A 21,256-nucleotide genomic window follows, 5' to 3' on the forward strand; every position below is an offset into this window, starting at 1 on the left:
ACCTCAAATATGTGGTACTTAGATAGTGGATGTTCTAAACATATGACGGGTGATATAACAAAATTTTCAGGCTTGACTCTTGAATCAAAGGGATATGTGATCTATGGAGACAACAACAAAGGAAAAATTTTAGGCATTGGAAAAGTTGGCACAGCCCCATCCCCCTCAATCGAAGATGTACTATATGTTGAAGGTCTAAAACACAATCTCATTAGCATGAGTCAGCTTTGCGATAAAGGATACAAGATAGCCTTCAACAAAGATGAATGTATCATCCAAAATGAAGCTACAAATGAAATTCAATTTATCGGTAAGCGTTTCAAAAACATCTTTATACTTAATCTTGACGATTTATCCTTAAAAATGGAATGTCTTTTGGTAAGCGACAATAATGATGCATGGTTTTGGCAAAAGAGAATTGCACATATTCACATGGATCATTTAAACAAATTGGTCAAGCATAACCTTGTTGTAGGCTTACCAAAAATGAAATTTATAAAGGATAAATTGTGTGACGCTTGTCAAAAAGGTAAGCAAACAAAGATTTTTTTCAAACCTAAAAATATTATTTCAACTTCAAGACCACTTCAATTAATACATATGGACTTGTTTGGTCCATCAAGAACCAAAAGTCTTGGTGGAAACTCATATGGACTAGTGATTGTTGACGACTACTCAAGGTTCACTTGGACCTTATTTTTGGCAAGTAAAAATGAAGCTTTTAAAGCATTTAAGAAATATGCCAAGCTAGTCCAAAATGAACAACCAACCAAAATTGTATCAATTAGAAGTGATCATGGAGGAGAATTTCAAAATACCTCCTTTGACGAATTTTGTGAAGAAAATGGAATTTTCCACAATTTTTCTGCACCTAGAACACCACAACAAAATGGGGTCGTTGAGAGAAAGAACACATCTTTGGTAGAACTCGCAAGGACTATGCTAAGCGACTCAAGCCTACCAAAATATTTTTGGGAAGATGCTGTAAACACAACATGCTATGTTTCCAATCGAGTAATCATTCGGCCAATTCTTAAGAAAACTCCGTATGAACTCTACAAAGGAAGAAAGCCCAATATCTCTCACTTCCACATTTTTGGATGCAAGTGTTTCGTGCTAAACAACGGTAAAGACAACCTTGGAAAATTCGATGAAAAAGCCGATGAAGGTATCTTTATTGGTTACTCATTAACTAGTAAAGCCTTTAGAATCTTCCATAAAAGAACTTTATTAGTCGAAGAATCAATGCATGTAACTTTTGATGAAACTAACCCCATGAAAGAGAACAATATTATTTCTTATGATGATGATGATGATTTTGAAAGCAATGATACAAGCAAAGAACATCAAGGCAACATTGAAAAGCAAAATGATAATCTTCCTAAAGAATGGAGAACCCGTAGATATCACCCAATTGATAACATCATAGGTAATATCAACAAAGGAGTCACAGCAAGGCTAAAACTACAAGATGCTTGATTGAACATGGCATTTGTTTCTCAGATTGAACCCTCCAAAATTGGTGAAGCACTTAAAGATGATCAATGGATACTTGCCATGCAAGAAGAGCTCAACCAATTTGAAAGAAGCAAAGTATGGGAACTTGTTCCTAATCCTGGAAATAAACACATCATTGGTACAAAATAGGTGTTTAAAAATAAACTTGATGAGAATGGTATAGTTGTCCGCAACAAAACAAGATTGGTCACTCAAGGGTACAATCAAGAAGAAGGGATTCACTTTGATGAAACATTTGCCCCAGTACCAAGGTTAGAAGCAATACGTTTACTACTTGCTTATGCTTGCTCTATGAACTTTGAACTATTTCAAATGGATGTGAAAAGTGCTTTTCTCAAGGGATACATTAATGAAAAAGTATATGTCAAACAGCCACCTGGCTTTGAAGACTCCAAAAATCCCTCACATGTTTTCAAATTAAAAAAAGGCTCTCTGTGGTCTAAAACAATCTCCAAGAGCTTGGTATGATAGATTAAGCACCTTCCTATGTCAACAAGGATTTGAAAAAGGGAAAGTCGATAAGACATTATTTGTTAAAAGAGATAATGGTCACATATTATTGGTCCAAATCTACGTTGATAATATAATATTCGGATCAACAAACAATAACATATGTGAAGAATTCTCTTTAATAATGCTAGGAGAATTTGAAATGTCCATGATGGGAAAATTAAACTATTTTCTTGGCCTTCACATCAAGCAACTCGAGCACGGCATCTTCATAAATCAAGCAAAATATTGCAAAGAATTACTCAAAAGATTTGAAATGAAAAACTGCAAGGAAAGTGCGACTCCAATGGGCTCCGGAACCTATGTTGATAAAGATGAATCAGGTATTTCAATAGACATATCAAAATATCGAGGTATGATTGGATCTTTATTATATCTAACGGCCAACCGGCCAGATATTATGTTTAGCGTTTGTTTGTGTGCAAGATTTCAGGCGGATCCTAAAGAATCGCATCTTGTAGCAGTAAAAAGAATTATGAAATACTTGAAAGGAACAACCAGTGTAGGCCTATGGTATCCAAAGGGTAGCATATGTAGTCTAATTGGATATTCTAATTCAGATTATGTAGGATGCAAAACGGATTGTAAAAGCACAAGCGGCACTTGCCATATCTTAGGTAATGCATTAGTATCATGGTCCTGTAAAAAGCAAGCATGTGTTGCCCTTAGCACTGCTGAAGCTGAATACATAGTAGCAGGAAGTTGTTGTGCACAGATTCTCTAGCTCAAACAGCAATTATATGATTATGGACTCGACCTCGGATGCATTCCACTAAGATGTGACAACACCAATGCAATCAATATTTCAAAGAATCCAATCATGCACTCTCGGACTAAACACATCGATATACGCCATCACTTTCTGCGAGATCATGTGCTTAAAGGAAATGTTGAAGTAATGTTTGTGGATACACACAACCAATTAGCTGACATCTTCACAAAACCTTTACCTAAAGATTCATTTTACAAAATACGCAGAGAGCTTGGCATTCTACATGAAAACGATATTTAAACATGCAAGGTATAATTTGTCGTCTCTCTTCAAAACTCTAAAAATTCCTCTTAAGTTGTTAAAATTAAATTCTTTGATGTTTATTGGTTCTTAATATATGAATATGTGCTTTACATGATGAAATTTCTGTGAAAAAATTAGTTTTTAAGTAAAAATTTGAAGATGTAGTCGAATACACAATGATTGTATTCGAATACATAATTTTCCAAAAATTCCTGTATTCGAATACAACCCTTGTGTAGTCGAATACACGTTCTCAGAACAATCTGTATTCGAATATAATTGCATGTAGTCGAATACACCTTCGCGTTTTTGCCCAAATATAAAAGTTGTTTCACATTTTAGGGTTAATTTTACAATTGGTATTCGAATACACAGTCGTAGTCGTCTTTCTCTCCTCCAAAAATCTCATCAATCTTCCTTCCCAAAAGTTACCCAATCAACCCACCTTGCAAACAAAATCAATTTCTACTCAAATCTTTCATTCAAAATCAGATTTCTAAAATCTGTCAAAAATTTCCTCTCAAACCCATTTTTCACCAAACTGTCAAAACTTCATTTCTCAACATGGACACACGCAAACAAGGACCAAGAACGAAGCATGCAGCAGTAGGTCCCTCAAGAAAGCGCACAAAGAATTCAAACATCATGGATTTATCCCGGCTTCTACACACACCGGAAGAAATCGACCGGTTTCGCACACTATACTCTGACAAGAGACTCATCATTCCAAAATATGGTACTTTGAATTATTTCTTTGCCTTTCAATTTCCTGAGTTGCTCAAAGCCCAACATGTTGAAGAATTTATTGGTTACAAATGTCATGTCTATCCTGATTTAGTTAGGGTTTTCTATTGTAATATCACCCAAGATGGAAATGTGCTAGTGTCTCGAGTCAAGGGCAAAACCATTCGGTTAAACACCAAAACCATTGGGGAAATTTTGAACATTCCCTTTGAAGGTCAAAAAATTTGTCCCAAAAACTTGTGTGAATGGGCTGGTATGTCTAAATATGATGCTTATGTTGCCTTATGTCGGTATGACAAACGCACTATGGAGCAGAAGAGGACTCAAGCTGGTTCAAAATATGCGCAACAGCGGTATGGAGTTGGGAATCTTACCGTTGATTATCGCCTTCTGCACTATTTTCTCAGTTACATTTTGGTTCCGAAGGCTGGCAATTACTCCCAAATTTCGGAGTTTGAATTACAGATCATGAACTTTATAGATGAAGGATGTCTACTAAACTGGGCATACTTTGTTAAATCTGTAATGTTTGGGTCAAAAGAAGCTATTGGGTTACCGTATGCTAAAGAAGTTTCTTGGATTTTGGAACACTTTGAGGTGGATTTCTCTGACGAAGTCATGTATACACCCACAAAGGAAAACCTGCTGGACTTGGGCGTCCTGTATGGAATGAGTAGCTTCAATCATATGCGCATAAAAGTGACCTTGGTTAAGCATCTGATGCCGCACAAGAGGACACTGTTGGTCCCTCAAATGCTGCTGCCCAAGATGATGAAGACGGCGAGGAAACCGTGTCTGATGATGATTATATCTCCAATCATATGATCATGAACAGACTTGACTCTTTCCAAACCTTCATGCAAACCCAATTCCAAAATCTGACTACTATTGCTCACAACTATGACACATTATCCTAGGACATTAGTAGTTTATATGACAAGATTGACCATCTCCACATTCCAACGAATTTTGACTAGTTCGATGCTAGGAGTTTATTTGCTATTGTTTGTATGTGTAATATTTCAATGCTAGGATTTTAATTATTATACTTTGGTTGTGTATCGATTAATGCTGACAATATTCAAACTCGCTTACCATTTCGGTTGTTATGATCTACTTAATTGAACATGACTTCATCCTTCATTATGTCATTCTCTTTTGTTTACAATGTGTGCTACTTTTCCCTTTATTCGTGTTTACATGCTTGGAATTGTAAGTTTCTATATTTTTCCTTCTTTTTGATCATGTCAAAAGGGGGAGAAAATTTGGTATTGTTGTTTTTTTAAAAACCTTTGTAGGTCTTCAAACAAGTTTTCAATGTGATCACATACATTCAAGATCAACGGGGGAGTACGCATACATTACGGGGGAGTAATATTAGAATGATACAATCTCTCCAAAAGAACAACATTTTGTCATAATAAAAAAGGGGGAGAATGTAAAATACATGTTTTTGATGAAGACAAAGGTCAACAAATATGATCAAAGCAACAAGCTCAAAAAGAAGTTCAAATATCTTCATTGATAAAGCGTTAAATCCAAACATATTAGATGTTCAATGTAAAGGTAAATGATACAACTAATACCTCAAATACATGAGAACCATTCATATTTACATATGCATATAAAGTATTTTCAAAAGTCAAAATTACATTAACAAAATCTTAAAACTAATATTTTTGACAAAATACAAAGGTGTATTCAAATACAGCATAGTGTATTCGAATACAGATGCAAGTTAGAAGCAAAAGTTTCACATCTGCATTCGACTACGACCTGCTGCAGTCGAATACAAAGCAAGTCGGTAGCCAAAACCTTTGCATTTGTATTCGACTACGACTTGCTGTAGTCGAATACAAGGCAAGTCAGTAGCTAAAACATTTGCATCTGTATTCGACTACGACCTGATGTAGTCAAATACAAAGCAAGTCAGTGGCAAAAATCACAAATCTATATTCGACTACATGAAGGATGTATTCGAATACAAGGTGCAAATCTTGAATAAATCTGAACGTTACAAAGAGGTGTATTCGAATACATACATCCTGTATTCGAATACAACTGGAAGCAATACAATTTTTCAGATTTGAAATGGTTCTAGATCATTGTATTTGTTCATCAAACCTCTTGCATCAATGGCCACGAATCTGAAGAGATGTTTATGGAGTATAAATACACCATAACTTCAGATCAAACGACACACAATCCTTGAATCAAACCTTGAACAACTTTGAACAACTTTGAACAAAATTCTGATTTTTTACAAAGTACTTGCATTTCATTTTCATATCATTCAGAAATGTTCTCAAAGTACTTGAAGTATTATTGGATTGAAATCATTATACCTCTCTTATATCCTTATTCCAAATCATATTATATCACTTGTAAAAGAAAGTAGTACTTTCTTAAAGTAGCTTAATCTAAGATAGTGGTGTGTTATCTTAGAAGTATTGTTAGAAGTTTGTAGCCGAAATCCCAGGGTGGGAATTGTATATTTTCTGACAATAAGTGGATTAATCTTTTGTGGTGTGCAAGAGGACTGGGTGTACCCTTGGTCATAAGGGGAACCAGGATAATTATATTGTGTTCTTTATTTTTCTGCCATTTATATTTTTACATACATCAATCCTAAACAGAAAAATAATTTACTGAAGTCTCTAAAAACTAGAAAATCTCCTAACACCTAACTTTAAATATTATTAAAGTATATTTTGATGATGATTACTTCTTAATTCATACATGGAACTCAAATCATTTTCTACAAATTCTCCTCTTTATGTCCTTAAAAGCATTTTTTTATGTGAACAAATCGTTTTAAAAAATTAGTTTTGAAAAACACTAACTTTATTAGCATAAGAATCTTTTGTAAAGAGAAAATATATATTTGACATGTTGTCACATTCATCTTATTTTTACTTCTCTACACGCGCTCACTCTCTCTGTTTTAAAAATAAAAAATTGATCTATTTTTTACTGGTAAGCATGATTGTTCACATTCATCTTATCTTACTTGTGTTTCGGAATTTTGAAGGATATCAATTTCAAAATATTAAGTAGGAGTTTTTTAGAAAATGTTATTTCTCTTAAAACTGGAGTCTACTACTTTTTTTCTATGTGTAGTATACATTTCATTTGTATTCCCCGACCTATTTGTGTTGACCAAGGGATAATTATTTTAGATTTTATGTTGGTTCAAAAATATGAAGCATATTCTAAGAGAGAGCTTTTAAGCTCTCTATGATTAAAATTAAAATCTAAATTAACATATTTGTCATCATCAAAAAGGGGGAGATTGTTGAGACAAAATCTCAAGTTAATATTTTGATGAAAATAAATAAAAAGTTAATTAAGAATGTTAATTATGATTCTAAATGTTATGTTAATTTAACTTGTATTTTTAAGTGTATTAATTTTAATATAGGATTTAAACAAAGCAAAGAAATCAGCGTAAAAAAGCAAGAAACTGGACAGACAAAAATGGAAAACATTCTTAGCAAAATCTGGAAAACGGAGAATGTTCTCCAATTTCAAGAATGATCATCACTACTCCAAAATTAATCAATCTCCACTAGTTAAAAGAAGTTTTAGCCTCTGAATTTTACATCTATATCATCAGCACTTGGCAAAGAACAAACTGAGATGAACAAATTCATATAAACAACTTGAATCACAAAGAGAAAAGGTCATGAATCAAGCAAGTTCAAGCAAGTCTGAAAATTCTCCAGCTTGACTGTCAAGAAAGTTAAACAATCTGGAATTGTACAAAACATCCAGATTAATTAGGAAAACATCCAGAATGATCAAGATGGAACCTCCAAATTTATCATCAATCTCCAGAAAGTTCAAAGACTAGAACTCCAGATTGGTTATCAATCTCCAGAATTTTCATTAAAATTATGTAGAAGTTCATTATCATTCTCCAAATTGTTTTGACAAAATCAAAACTCTAGATCGAGGCAAAGACATCAATAATATATCTGAACTATAAAGGATCATTAAATACAAGATAAATCTGATCAAGAACAAATAAACCAGCCCAGTCAACAAACTTCAAAAAGTGTTCAAAGGCTGGAATATCTTTATTCATATAAATTGGTTTTGGTCAAATCTGACAAAGCACTACCAACAACTCTTTTGACCATTATTAAATGCTCTAAAATGCCTATAAAAGGAAGGCCAAGCTCAAGAAAAAATCAGAGCTTCAAGTACTAAGCAATTCATTACTCATTTTAGTCATACTTGAATTTCTCTCACTCACATACATTGAATCAGTTCTGATTTTTCCCATTCAATTCTTAGAATCATTCTCGTGTATTTTTCTGTCAAAGAATCAGAACTCAAACAAGTGTTGAGCCTTCTCATATTCTAACAAAACAATCTCATCATTATTGTAAAACTCAAACTATAAGAGTTTAGTATAGTTTTGGTAGATTGTAAGAAATCCTATCAAGGTTGATAGGTGACCTGATTGAACTCCTTTCTGGGTGGAAATGTTTTAACTTTGTAACAGATCAAGGTTGATATGAGTTAGGTGCTGTAAAACCAAGAATGTTCTTTGTTTTGAACACTTAGTGGAAAATCTCACGGTTGTGAGGACTGAACGTAACTCGAGTTGGGTGAACCATGATATATCCTGGTGTAGTATATCTTCTCTTATCTATATAATTTCAGTTTGATTGATTATCAACTTAAATATATAAACTGAATTACTGATTTTAACTAACCAGGAACATTCTTCGTTTTCTGTTTTCACAACCAAGATCAATCTTGAGTTATTTTCTTAAATTTTAACAGAAAATTTTAAATAGGAATATTTACAATTCAAACCTCCATTTCTTATAAATCGACATTGCTACTTCACTTACACCTTCAACCAATAACATGACTCAAACAAAATTATGTCTTCGAAGCCTTAACCACCTCTCAATTCGACCCACACTCATAATCCCCGGTAGTATGTTCTCCTTAACAAAACAACTGGACAATAACCAACCGAAAACAATACACATGGTTTTAAATTTTTTTTATCACAACTCTAAACTTTTTAAACTCAAACATTTTTCATAAAGTCAACTTAAAGATACATTCACAACTTCAACTTCTAAATAATTTTCAAGAGTGAACTTAATTTTTCTTTTCCAAATTTCTATTTACTTAACTTTCAAGAGATTAGACTCTACCAAATTAAATTTCATCATAAAAATCTAAAATTATAATCAATCATTGTTTTTCAAAACATCAAAATATATCTTAAACTTCAAACTTTTGCACAAGGTTGACACCATTATCGTAAAAAGTACAACTTCATATATTTGACTATAAAACCTGGAACTTTGATCATTAGAATGAAAGCTTTCTACTTGAATTATTCCTGATTCATTTCTCTAAACAATTTTTATGAAAAATTTTCAAGATCTTTATAAAATTAAAATTTTACTTTAAGATATCAACTTTTAAATACTAAAACATGCAAGTCCCTGAAGCTGGAATCTTTTAACATAAAAATCTAGAACTTTTTGTTATAATACCAAGGTCAACACTTTGTAATTTTTTTTTACTTAACAACAAGGCACCACCTTTCTTTGGAAAACCTATTTGATCATTAAAACTCAAGTGAAACCATCTAAAAATATGATCAAATCTTTGATTCTTGCTTAAAATTGACTTCATGAACACTTTTAAATCATCAACATCATCAAACTCTTGAAATCCTTTTTGAAGCTTAAAACTTTTTCTTGAAATACTACAACAAATCACTTATCAAAGTACTACTTTTACAAATATAAGGAAACAAATATTTTACTATCTCTCCTTTTACAATCACACTCCAAGGAAAAATCAATTTTTCCTTCAATATCCATTAACAAGACCAGAAAAAAAAAATCATTTCTATTTTTTTTTTTTTTAAATCTTCCTTTTAATCATGAAATAAAACTTTTTTTTCAAAATTTATTTTCAAATATAACTGAATAAATTGTTTTTCAAATTTCCTAAAAATTGGTTATGATCTACATCTTTGTTTCCTTTTCTTTTCCTTAACATTTTTTGATATAATGCAAATAAAAATATATCAAGAATTCTCTCCATTACTAATTCAATGTCATTTGTCTCGATTTCTTTTGGAGAATTAAGGAATTGTTATTCAAGTACAACACAAAAGACTTTAAACATTATTTTTTTTTTAATTACGTACTCAATATAAAATTTCAAGTTTGTTTTGAAGTTTACTAACTCAATTTCAACTTTCTTTTTCAATTCCAATAGACAAAATCAAACCACTTTATTTCCTCAAAACACTTTCTTTTCATAAATAAATTTTACACATAAACACATCAAAAGGTGTAAATTAAAATTTTTAATAAGTTAAACAACTCAAACGGATTTAGTAAAGTTTTAATTGAAATTCAAAACCAACTCTTACGTAACTCAAACAAAACAAAAAAATTCATTTTTCTCCTTTTTGGTTCTTAGAGTTCGGCCACAACCAAAAAAATTTGGAGGTTTCTTTTCTTTTCATTTAAGTAACACACAATACTAATTTCATTCTTACAAGCAAAATCACAAAAAGCATCCCTCCCCCTCGCGCTCGAGGATTTGATAGAAGAAGAGGAGATAAAGGTTTTCTTTTTCATTAATAGAAGCAACAACAACCACAAACAAGAGAGCTCAAACCAAAACACTAAAAAAAAAAATCACACTTCTACTCTTTAAACACACCCACGGTTAGAGAGATGAGAGAAAATGACTTTCTCACCTTAAGTTTCTTAGCTCAATGGATTCTCCTATTTTTAGTAGAAAACTTTTGTAGTTGAAGCTTTTAGAGTTTGAAGCTTTGTTGGAGTTCAATCATTGAAGGAAAAGTTAGGATTTTATAGTTTTTTAAAGAAGATGGAGAAGAGGATTGTATTTTAAAAAAATGAAGGAGATAGTAGGAGGGAGTTGTAGCCGTGTGCTATATAAAGGGAATGTGGAAATGTTTTTTTCTCTCCGTCCTTTAATTAATCTACTCTGTTAATCCTAAATTAATCTACTCTGTTAATCCTAAATTAATCTCACAAAAAGTTCTAACTACAAAAATTACGCACTCAAATTTACTTCTAAATTTCTCATCACATGACACATTTCTCATCTAAAAACTATTTAAATCCCCCTGTCCGAAAATACTTTTAATTACAGAAAAAAAAAAATACAGATAATATTCTTCACTCAAACTATTTCTGAGACATACTACAAATCTTATTAAACCCAAGATCTTAAATAAAAAGTTTCTTCAAATTTCAAGTTATTTTTAAAATTCAAAAGTGGTTCAATTGCTTGACTGTTTCCAATGCAAGAAACAGCTGTAAATAATTTTTTTTTCGTAGGCATTAAATAAAAATATTTCAATTATGATAACATAAACCTTGTGACAGCCGGAGGAACAACTTTTTAGCACAAAGCATATGCATAACGAAATTTAACTTAAACAAGGACTATTTCTAAGGTGTGACTATTTCTAAGGTGTTACAGGAAACTTTCACATGAATATTTAAAAATTAAATTACCTGAATTACTAAAGCTACCTTAGTCATTACACGCACTCTACATAAAGTCTAACTTAACTTTGGAGGAACTTTCTAAATAAATATAAAAATAAGCAACTTCATCACTAAGAATCTCGCACAAGATAACAACATATCTCAAAAATGGGCTATCATAAACTTAATATGAAAATAATAATGATACAACTCAATAATAGTAGAAACCAGGAAGAGCTACACACACAAAAATTCCTGGAGTAAACTGTTCTATCAACACTTATTAGTGCTCTACAGACATTCTTAGCTATTTCCAAAGATAGCCATAACACAGCAATTGATGAAAAAATACAACATAATAAAAACACAATTACACCCTTGTTTTCCAAAGAGACCTGCTTCTCCCTGACCTTTTCAACCTCAGACCTGAATTATTAAGAAATAATTTGAGATTCCAAATAACTAAATAATTGCTAGCATCATCCATTAAGGAAGAAAAAAAAGCTTAATTTCTATTTCTTAACAAACTCTGGTGATAAAAAAGGCATTCATTTAAAAACATAGCAACCACTAAAGCACAGGGAAAAGACTGGAAACAGTAAGTTTCCTCAGTCTATTATCGTACAGAATACATTCTTTGAGATCTACATAGGTGCTGTAATCTGATGAATCTTGTGACCTTACGAACCTAGAAGTTCCAAATCCGGAAGTGTATTCTAGAAGGAAAGGAGATCAAGGGCAGTAAAGTAGTAAAGTAGTAAAGTAGTCACTTAGTTATATGACTGAAGACAGTTTAGCTGAAGTTGTTTATTGTAACATATCAATTGTAATTAGATATATGTCAGTGTAGTACTCAGTCAGAAGAGTTAGTGGTGTTTGTTTTGTACAAATCGTTTTCCTGTTGGAGGGGGAATGCTTCCCTTGGCAGAGTAAAATCAATTTGGTTTTCCATGGGAGATATAAAGTTGGTTTGGTGGCTAAGATGGGGGAGTAAAGGACTCTGAGTGATAAGGTGGTGTTAGAATATTAGAAAATATCTTATAGTATATTTTATATTATATTAGAGTATCTTGAGTTATTTCCTATACTTATAATATCTTTTATATTATATTAGAGTATCTTGAGTTATTTCCTATGATCAATTTATAATCATAGAGATATCTTAGAATATCTTTCATTATTATTATGATTTGTTCCTAATTTAGGATTCAGTCTATGTTTCTCTATAAATAGAGATTAGTAATGAGTCTTTTGTAATCAAGTTAGCATAAAACTATTATCAATAATATTCAAACCCTTATTATTTTCTCTCCTCCTTTTCTCTAAAATCCCACAACTTCAACATGGTATCTAGAGCCTATTTTGATCCTCCTTGAACAATACCGCCTATATTCCGCTGCCAAATTCCCAACAGTTACGGAATATAATCATAGTTTCTCTTTTCCAACATTCCGACACGTTTCACTCGTTTTCCGTTCAGTTCACTACTGCCACTATTTCCGGCGAACAGCTTCGTCATCTCCAGATTAGGTCATGCTCAAAAGTGTGTCGCCAAAAGCAGTCACATGCGCTCTCACACGTCGTCGTCTCCACAACGTGTGATGGCACGTTGTGGCGCCTCTCAGTTGTTGCTTGGTCGGTCAATTGCGCCTCAACCTCGCTGTTTCGAATTTGCCCTCATATTCTAGTTTCGGGCTACGGTTACACCTACTACCTTCAAGATCTGCCGTCTACTGCTGCCTTTCATCTGCAAACGCTGCTGGAAAAGTTCTCCGACACAACCACTTCCATTGTGTGCGAAATCTCCCAATCTACACAACCCAGATTTTTTATGCCAAAAGTTGCTCCACGCGCGCTCATGTGCCTTCAAGATCCTCCGTGTTCATTCCACGCGCCGCCGTCAACAACTTCGAGCTTAGGTGCGTCTGTCCGCCTTCCGGCACAATGTTTTAGTCGTCTAGATTGGATTTTTCTTCCTGTTTCCATATCTGCCCTTACTTTCTAATTTTGATCAACGAAAATATGTGTTATTATTCAAACAGTCGTTATCTCTCCTGTTTTGGACGCATTTTCTTACTTCATTGATAGATCATGGTTTCATTTTATTAGAGTCGCGCTGCTTCTTCTTCTGTGTTTGTCATGCAATTTAGTTCTTACTAATAGATTATAACAGTGGTTTCTATTCCCACCGACGATCATTCTAGTGGTGCCATTTTCCCATAGATGAATCATATTAGTGATGACTTCTTCTTCCGTTGATGGTTATTCTGACAGTGTCTTTTATTTTCATGACTCACTTTATCTTGGCAATTTGTCCCCGATGCACTGTCCCCATCTTTGTCCCTGATGTACTGGTCTTACCTTTCTCTCCCTGAAGCATGTCGCTCTCTCCTTGAAGAATATTCCAGTTTAAATATTTTGAATCTCTGATATTATTAGTTTGAGCTTCCAAATGCAGTTTTTTTAAAAGAACAGACCTTGCTTTATTCAATTGCTTGTCATGAATTTCTCTCATGCTGATAATCATTCCAGCTATCTGGCTAGGCTATATTTATAGCAATTCTCACCGACTTCACCTGCATCCCTGATTTGCTTTTCCATCCTTTTTTATTATTTTAAAGAGCAAAACATTATGTTCTTGTACCAAGCTAAAGTTTAGTAAGCTTTAACTTGAGGGGGAGTGTTAGAATATTAGAAAATATCTTATAATATATTTTATATTATATTAGAGTATTTTGAGTTATTTCCTATATCTTATAATATCTTTTATATTATATTAAAGTATCTTGAGTTATTTCCTATGATCAATTTATAATCATAGAGATATCTTATAATATCTCTCATTATTAATATAATTTGTTCCTGATTTAGGATTCAGTCTATATTACTCTATAAATAGAGATTAGTATTGAGTTTTTTGTAATCAAGTTAGCATAAAGCTATTATCAATAATATTCAAACCCTTATCCGGCAGAAAAACTTTAGTTTGCATTTCTGAGTATGGAAGGAGCAGCAATACAATAGTCTTGATTTTTCTGCCAAAAGAATTTGGGTACATGTATGTAACATGTAATAATAATCAATGATTTTAACATCTAAACATAAGTACACTGAAGGGATAAGCAGTCATAAAATTTAAAAATCCTACATTGTCTGTGAATCACAAAATTGAAAGTTGTAATTCTACTCAGATTATTTTAGCACTTAAAAGTTACATAAACTTCTTAAATTTTAGTTTCTATAACTTATAAAATCGATGCATCAGTTTCTAAATAATTCTTTCCCATCCTTAAAATTGAAAATCTGGTTTAGTAGCTGAGGCTCGGCATCAAACCCAAGAGATGCCCAGTTTGAAAACTTCCTTCATTACTTAATTGTAAAGTTAATGATAATGACAGGGTGTGAATAGGCTTCCATGTTTTCAATAAAAGTTCATTTGTGGCAGATCTGGCTGGTTTATTCTGATTCTTAGCTTTTGTCAGTAGTTCACTAGTTTTTTGACAGACTGACCGGTCTGGTCTAGGTCTAGGTATGGCAATGAGATGGGATGGGTTTTCGCCTACCCCGCCTTCCACTCCCCACAAAAAATCTGCCCCCACCACCGACACTGGTCTGGCCATAGAACCGTGAAAGAAACACCAAGACAGGGAGATACACAGATATTACTCAACTATTTTAAAGGTCTTTGCATTTTACACTAATTATTAAATCGAAATTAGTTCCTGAGTTCATATGGTGAGAAAAAATGCAAAACTTGTATCGAAAATTCCCACCTCAAAACAGCATTGTCCCAGAGTAGATGATCTAACTGCAATGAAGCTTGAGACTTCCAAGAATTGAGATCGCTAGCATCTTTTGCCTGCATAAGCAACAAATCATTTCCAAAATGAATAGATAGGATAGTAATGAATTTTATTAAATACGAACAAATATTGTCAACAATATCCGTGATAGAATTAACATACTATAACATCCTGCTGGTCAATGAGATTCTTAATGTCTTCTTTGATCTTCTGTAGAAGTATATCTTTTTCTCCTATGTCTTTGCTGTACTCTTTGAAAATATTGACATATCTAGAGTTTAAGTCTTCCAAATACCGCTCCAAAACAAATAAATTTAAGTCTAGAGAACGAACTTTCTGCATTAGAATCTTCAGAACAGTATCCCCAGGCATCCTGCCAACTTGTTGACGGATTTCTTCAATTGGATCAGGAACACTATTACTTTTTACCGTCTCATGATTGGCAGAAGTGATTTCGGAAGAAGGGTCCGAATTGACTCCCCCAACAGTATTTTGATGAACATGTTCACTCTCAGCCGGATCAGGATGGGGAAATACTGTCTTCTTATCATCATTAACTTCTCCAGATGTAAATAGATTGTCCTGAGTATTTATCAAATCCTCCAGCATTCTCTCAACGGCATCCACACCATAAAGTTCAACAACACTTAGAGTGCAATAAAATTCTGAACCATAGTGGCTTTGAAGATTCAACTTTAGGTATCTCACCCATTTTGGTTCTTTAAGAACAAACCTTTGAGCATGCCTCACATTTGAGGCAGTAAAATTCCCAAGGAAAACCCAAACATCTGTTGGAAAGCTCAGACTTCCATGGATTTCAAAGTCTTTCAAATTGGAAGAGTGGTGCTCAAAATTAGCGATTTCTATAGTATCAACTAAGGTTTCTTCGGAAAGTTCTATAATGACAAATTTCTCCTCCACAGAACAAGGATTTCGAAGATACTTGTCTTTGTCCCTGCTTAAGATATTAGAGGCCCCTTTGGCTTCTTTATTAGAACCTAAAACTTTGGCTCCCTTTGATGCCGAAGCATAATTGTATTCAGCACCACCAGGCTCCAATCTATGTATTACGCTTCCAGATTGACCAGTGCCAGACTTAACTTTAGAACTGATTGCCGTGCTCTTGAATTCATCAAGACCAAGAGGCACAGTCCAAGGTAAGCGATCAGATTTTTGAGTATCATTCTCAAGTTTGTTGGCAGATTCACAACTCTCAACTAAATGCTCTTCTCTATTGGAAGAATCAGTATTTTCTTTATTGCAATCACCAGGTACTGCATAATCATCACTTTCTCTACTAGTGAGTGACTCACCAACAAAACCATTAGCCTCATAACCTCCACCTTTAGAGTATAATAAAGCCTCGGACGGGACGCAAGCATCAGTTTCTTTAATAAAATATTTAGCAGGATCAGAGATTTTACAAAATCCCTGGTTAACTTCATTCCATTTTGATAATCCTACTGAAATCTCTTCAGATCCATCTACATACAAAGATAATAAACTGACAAATAAGATTATGAGATCTGCATCTGCAACGAAGTAAAAATATATTTTCATTTTACAAGAGCAAGATTGATAGAGCAGAGTAGATATATTAATAGTGAATGGAATAGTATTTAATTAAAATGGAAATATGAGACTGATTACAATGAGAAAAACAGAGCAAAAGCTCCTCAGTGGAGAGAAAAACTATTCTCTCACTGTCTAACCGCTAAGGTAATAAAAACTGATGATTGCATGATTTTCCCCCACTGCCCATGATCCCCTATTATCAGAAGAAAATACTAATTGCTTTCCACGTGGCCACTACTCCTTCCACTCCTTCTCTTTCTACTTCTTCCTTTCATACACTCTCCAAACTTTAGGCTTAGCGTGGTTCACACCCACCAGCACATCACCCTCACTTGGGTTGGGCTTGGGTAACATCCTATCAAATATCATATAGAGTCTATCTAAAAAGGGAGGCACGGTGCATGGAGCTCCCACCAGATATGGTATCGAGAAGAGAGGGTAGATGTATACAACCTTACCTCCGCTCCGCAAGAAGAGAGGCTGTTTCTAGAATTTCAACTTGTGACCTCAAGGTCAGAAGACAACACTCTTACCGTTGTGCTAAGGCTCGGGCTCATATGCAAGTTGTTGAATGAGAGAAAATGAGAGATATATGGTGAAACCGTGTGTCTGAACTACACAACAGAGTCGGTTTTATATAGGCTCAAGACAATAAATACAAAAATAAATATAGGAGATACCATTTATATTTACATGGTATGATATGATATGCAATAAATACAAAGATCATAAGTCTATTTATTTTCAACACAAGTCTATTTATTTATTTTAAGAAAAGTCTTCCCCAAATGACATGTGTGAAATTTCGCACTTCAATTTCCTATCCTTCATTTTCCCACACCCATGCAATGCAATCTTGTACGAGATCTTTACTAGTTCATTATAAATTATCCATCCAAATTCATCAAAACCACTTAAGTTATCAATAACAAAATATATGTACAATAGATACATCATACATTACAATGAATGATATACAAGTTAATATCATTTGAGAGAAACAAAAGACTAGTCCCATAAAGTATGGCAAATCGCAGTCCAAATCTCCATCATAAGAAGTTCCCACATCAAGCGGCTTGTTTAGAGCTACAGATGAGTTAAATTTTGGTATCCTAAGACGGTTTTACCATGGAATTATTGAAGCTACAAAATGTAGCTTTTGATTTAACATCGGTCCAACATGAAGACAAACAGACACTAAACATGAAGACGAACAATAAATTTGATCGTAAAAATAACCTCTCCTCTGCAATCTAAAGCTACAAAACCTAATTTCAAGTTAGAATCAATTCTAGATGCAAAATCAATTTCAATGAACATGAATCAAACATGTCAAAGTCAATTTTATATATCTGGAATCAATTTTGGATTTGCGGTAACTAAAATAGATTTTGAATTAATTGATTCCGTAAAATTGATTTTGGTTAAAAGTGATTTTGAATTAATTGATTCCGTAAAATTGATTTTGGTTAAAAGTGAGTTGAATGTAATGTGATTTATGTTTGAATATTTTCAGGTAAAAGTGAGTTGAACATAGATTTCGGTGTAAAAATCAAAAGCTACAAATATTAGCTTCAAATTAGAATCAATTTGGGAGGCAAAAATGATTTTACTCAATATCACCCAAACATATCAAAATCAACTTTATACCTCCAATATTTGATTTTGTCTCCTCTAAAAGGGGAACCAAAAACAAACCAAATGCATCTAACAAATACTATCCATATATGGAAAGAAAACAAAAAAGAAAGGATAGAGTTTTTTACCTGTGTAACTGATCCATAAGCTGAAGAGGAAGAGTAAACCCCACAAAACAAAAACCAAAGAAACTTCATAAAAATGATTGTTATTTACAGAGGAAGAAGTTTTTATTGAAGAAGCTCTTCTTTCCAGAAGAGCTTTACGTGATCTCTGCATTGCACATAAATCCAAATTCAGTAACACACAAATTCCATTAATTACCCTGCCTGCAAATCACACACAAAATCACACGGTTTTTTTATCTTGTTTATAGATCTCAAATGTAAAATAGAAAATAAAAAGGATGATGGAAATTGTGTTAACTGATTAATTAATGTGTATTAATAAGAAATTGTAAATTGTTGTTACCTGGAATTTTGAACTGGCGTTGACGAATTAGATCTGAGTGTATGTTCTTTATTCCATTTGAAGGAATGCAAGTTCAGAATGAAAATTCAGAAAAAAAAATTATACAAATATAATAATACAGAAACTCAAGTCTCGTAACCTAGCGCGTGACGATGACTGCTTATGGGACACCGGCCTAAGTAAGTGTCTTGTTGTCAGAATTAGTTATTTTATTTTCAAATCTAGTTTAGATCACACTAATCAAAGCCCAAAAGTCGAAAATCAATAAAATAATGAAAATTTAAATACTCAAAAAAATATTGTTTCTTAAAAAAATTTAAAAATGATTTAGATTTTATATTTTTAAAAATAAATTTTACAAGAATTTATTAAAAAATAGGATAAATTATTTTAGACTTATTTATTATTGATTAAAAAAAGTAATTTTGACATTCAATAACTTAGATATTTATTATTACAGATTTTAATATGATAAAAATTAATTTATTTTTAAAAAGTATTTTTTTTAAATATATTTTATAAACAGATTCTCAAAATAATTTTTTATTTTAATTATTTTTTGAAATATTATTATCAAAGAATATTGTAGTAAATAGATGAAATAATTTAAATAATATTTTAAGATAAATTATTTAAACTATCTTTTTTTATTCTATTTAAAATTTAAATATATATATATATATAAATAATAAAATACTATAAATCATTATAAAAAATGATTAAACAAATGGACTGAAAAACAAATATGACATATTAAATAAAATTTCATTTGCAAGTTTTTTAATGAAATTGATTGGATAACAGTTCTCAAGTTTTGAGTTACTTGTACTTCATTCATTTATTTATTTATTTATTTATTCTATTAAAAATATAATTATTTATTTAAATTGTCAACAATTACATTGATCGAGAATAGTATAATTTAAAATCATTAATATTAAAAAAAATCTCCAAACGAAGTCATAACATTCAGATTGATAGTTAAAATGATATAATAATTACCAATGTTATAAAACCATAAATATGATAAAAATTGAAGTGTTTGAGATACATGTGTTATTAGAGCTGTCAATTTAACAAGCCCACTAATTATTGGTTCAGTTTACATGTTAGAGGGTCATAAAATTTCATACTTAAAAAGGTCCAAATTTTTTTACTCAAGAGTAAGAGTTGCCTAAAAGGTAGAGAAGTGTGAATAGGATACAAGAGTGATCAATAATAATTTAGACAAATTAATATATAGTTAATTAACAATTTAATACAGCCGATTATACTACGTATCTCTTAATTAGAATATTATCTTTATTTTTAATAATTAAACATAATATAAATTATCTAAGCTTAAAATGAAAAAGAAGTTTATGTACCAAAAAAAAAATAAATAAATAAATTATTGGACACCAATTAGGAAATTAATTAGTGATTCTAACATATTAAAAAATCATATCATCAGAATTATCAAATAAAAACATTATATTCATATATTGATAAATTAACAACACAAATTAGCATAATTGAATGGTGGTGTGTCGATTACATATGAATTAAAAAAAGGAAATAGTATTTGGCTACCAATTGGAGAGTAGAAGAATAGGAAGCAGAGTGAAACCAAGCAAAAGATTAATTATTTGTAGTGTAAAAGGAAATTAAGCAAGATATATATATAGGTAATGTAGAAAGAGGCTTGTGGTATATAGATGGATATGAGAAAGGTTTGATGATTACTACGAAACAAGGATAGCAATAAGTGTGAGGAAGTGAGTATATGTAAAGAGAAACAAAATATAAGAGAAGAAAAGTGGTATGTAGAGCAAAGAATAAATGGTATATATAGAGGAAGAGATGAGTGAGCATTCATGTATGTATACAATGAAATGTATGTGACCATGGGTGTTCCTCGTATTATGTAGTTGATCTTTAATTAGCAGTTTTATCAGTTATATCTGAATAGCAGTTTTATTAGTTATATCTGAATAGCAGTTTTATTATGTTAAAATTTATGATTTTACTAATTATAAAAATGGTTGAGTAATTATAAAGACAACTCCTATGTACTAAGATTATTGTAATTATGTGAACTTTAGAAATCTTAACTTAAGGTTAAAAGTGGGGGTACTAGTCATGTTGTTGAGGAATATAGATCAAGTCAATGGATCATCCTACGCAACTCGGCTTATCATCACAAAAATGATTATGATTCAAACACTACATCAAATATAGTTTATAAGGAAGTTTTTCAAAATGTCAAATAGGTTATTGTATGATTTTTGTGTTTATTTTATGTAATATTCCAATTTCGTTTGATCAATTAAAAATAATTTCAAAAAGTAAATAATAATACGTTTAAAAAATATTTTGCTATTATTATTATTATAAAATAAAATAAAAAATCGTAGTACACAAATAAAAATAAATAAATGAATGTGCTCTCTTGTCTAGCGCCTCTTTCTTTTTCTCTTCAGTCC

The 21,256-nt window shown here is 32.0% G+C and overlaps 1 protein-coding gene across 4 annotated transcripts; it reads right to left on the reverse strand.

Annotated features, from left to right (window-relative positions):
• Positions 1–11,462: 11,462 nt before the first annotated feature.
• LOC101491550 (SUN domain-containing protein 3-like) lies at positions 11,463–18,950 on the reverse strand. Of its 4 annotated transcripts, none has more exons than XM_004515975.4 (5): positions 18,792–18,950; positions 18,449–18,649; positions 15,270–16,591; positions 15,078–15,163; positions 11,463–11,730 (listed from the first exon to the last, which is right to left on the reverse strand). In XM_004515975.4, exons 2-5 carry the CDS (start codon positions 18,597–18,599, stop codon positions 11,481–11,483), a joined length of 1,809 nt encoding a protein of 602 aa, XP_004516032.1. In that variant the 5' UTR covers positions 18,600–18,649; positions 18,792–18,950; the 3' UTR covers positions 11,463–11,480. The 4 variants fall into 4 exon arrangements, with proteins under 4 accessions (XP_004516032.1, XP_027186807.1, XP_004516034.1 ...); XM_027331006.2 differs by having other exon boundaries at positions 15,270–16,639; XM_004515977.4 differs by having other exon boundaries at positions 15,270–16,611; positions 18,449–18,593; positions 18,792–18,945.
• Positions 18,951–21,256: the final 2,306 nt, after the last annotated feature.

The sequence above is a fragment of the Cicer arietinum genome, chromosome 6 (assembly GCF_000331145.2).
Source record: "Cicer arietinum cultivar CDC Frontier isolate Library 1 chromosome 6, Cicar.CDCFrontier_v2.0, whole genome shotgun sequence".
Taxonomy (NCBI): domain Eukaryota; kingdom Viridiplantae; phylum Streptophyta; class Magnoliopsida; order Fabales; family Fabaceae; genus Cicer; species Cicer arietinum.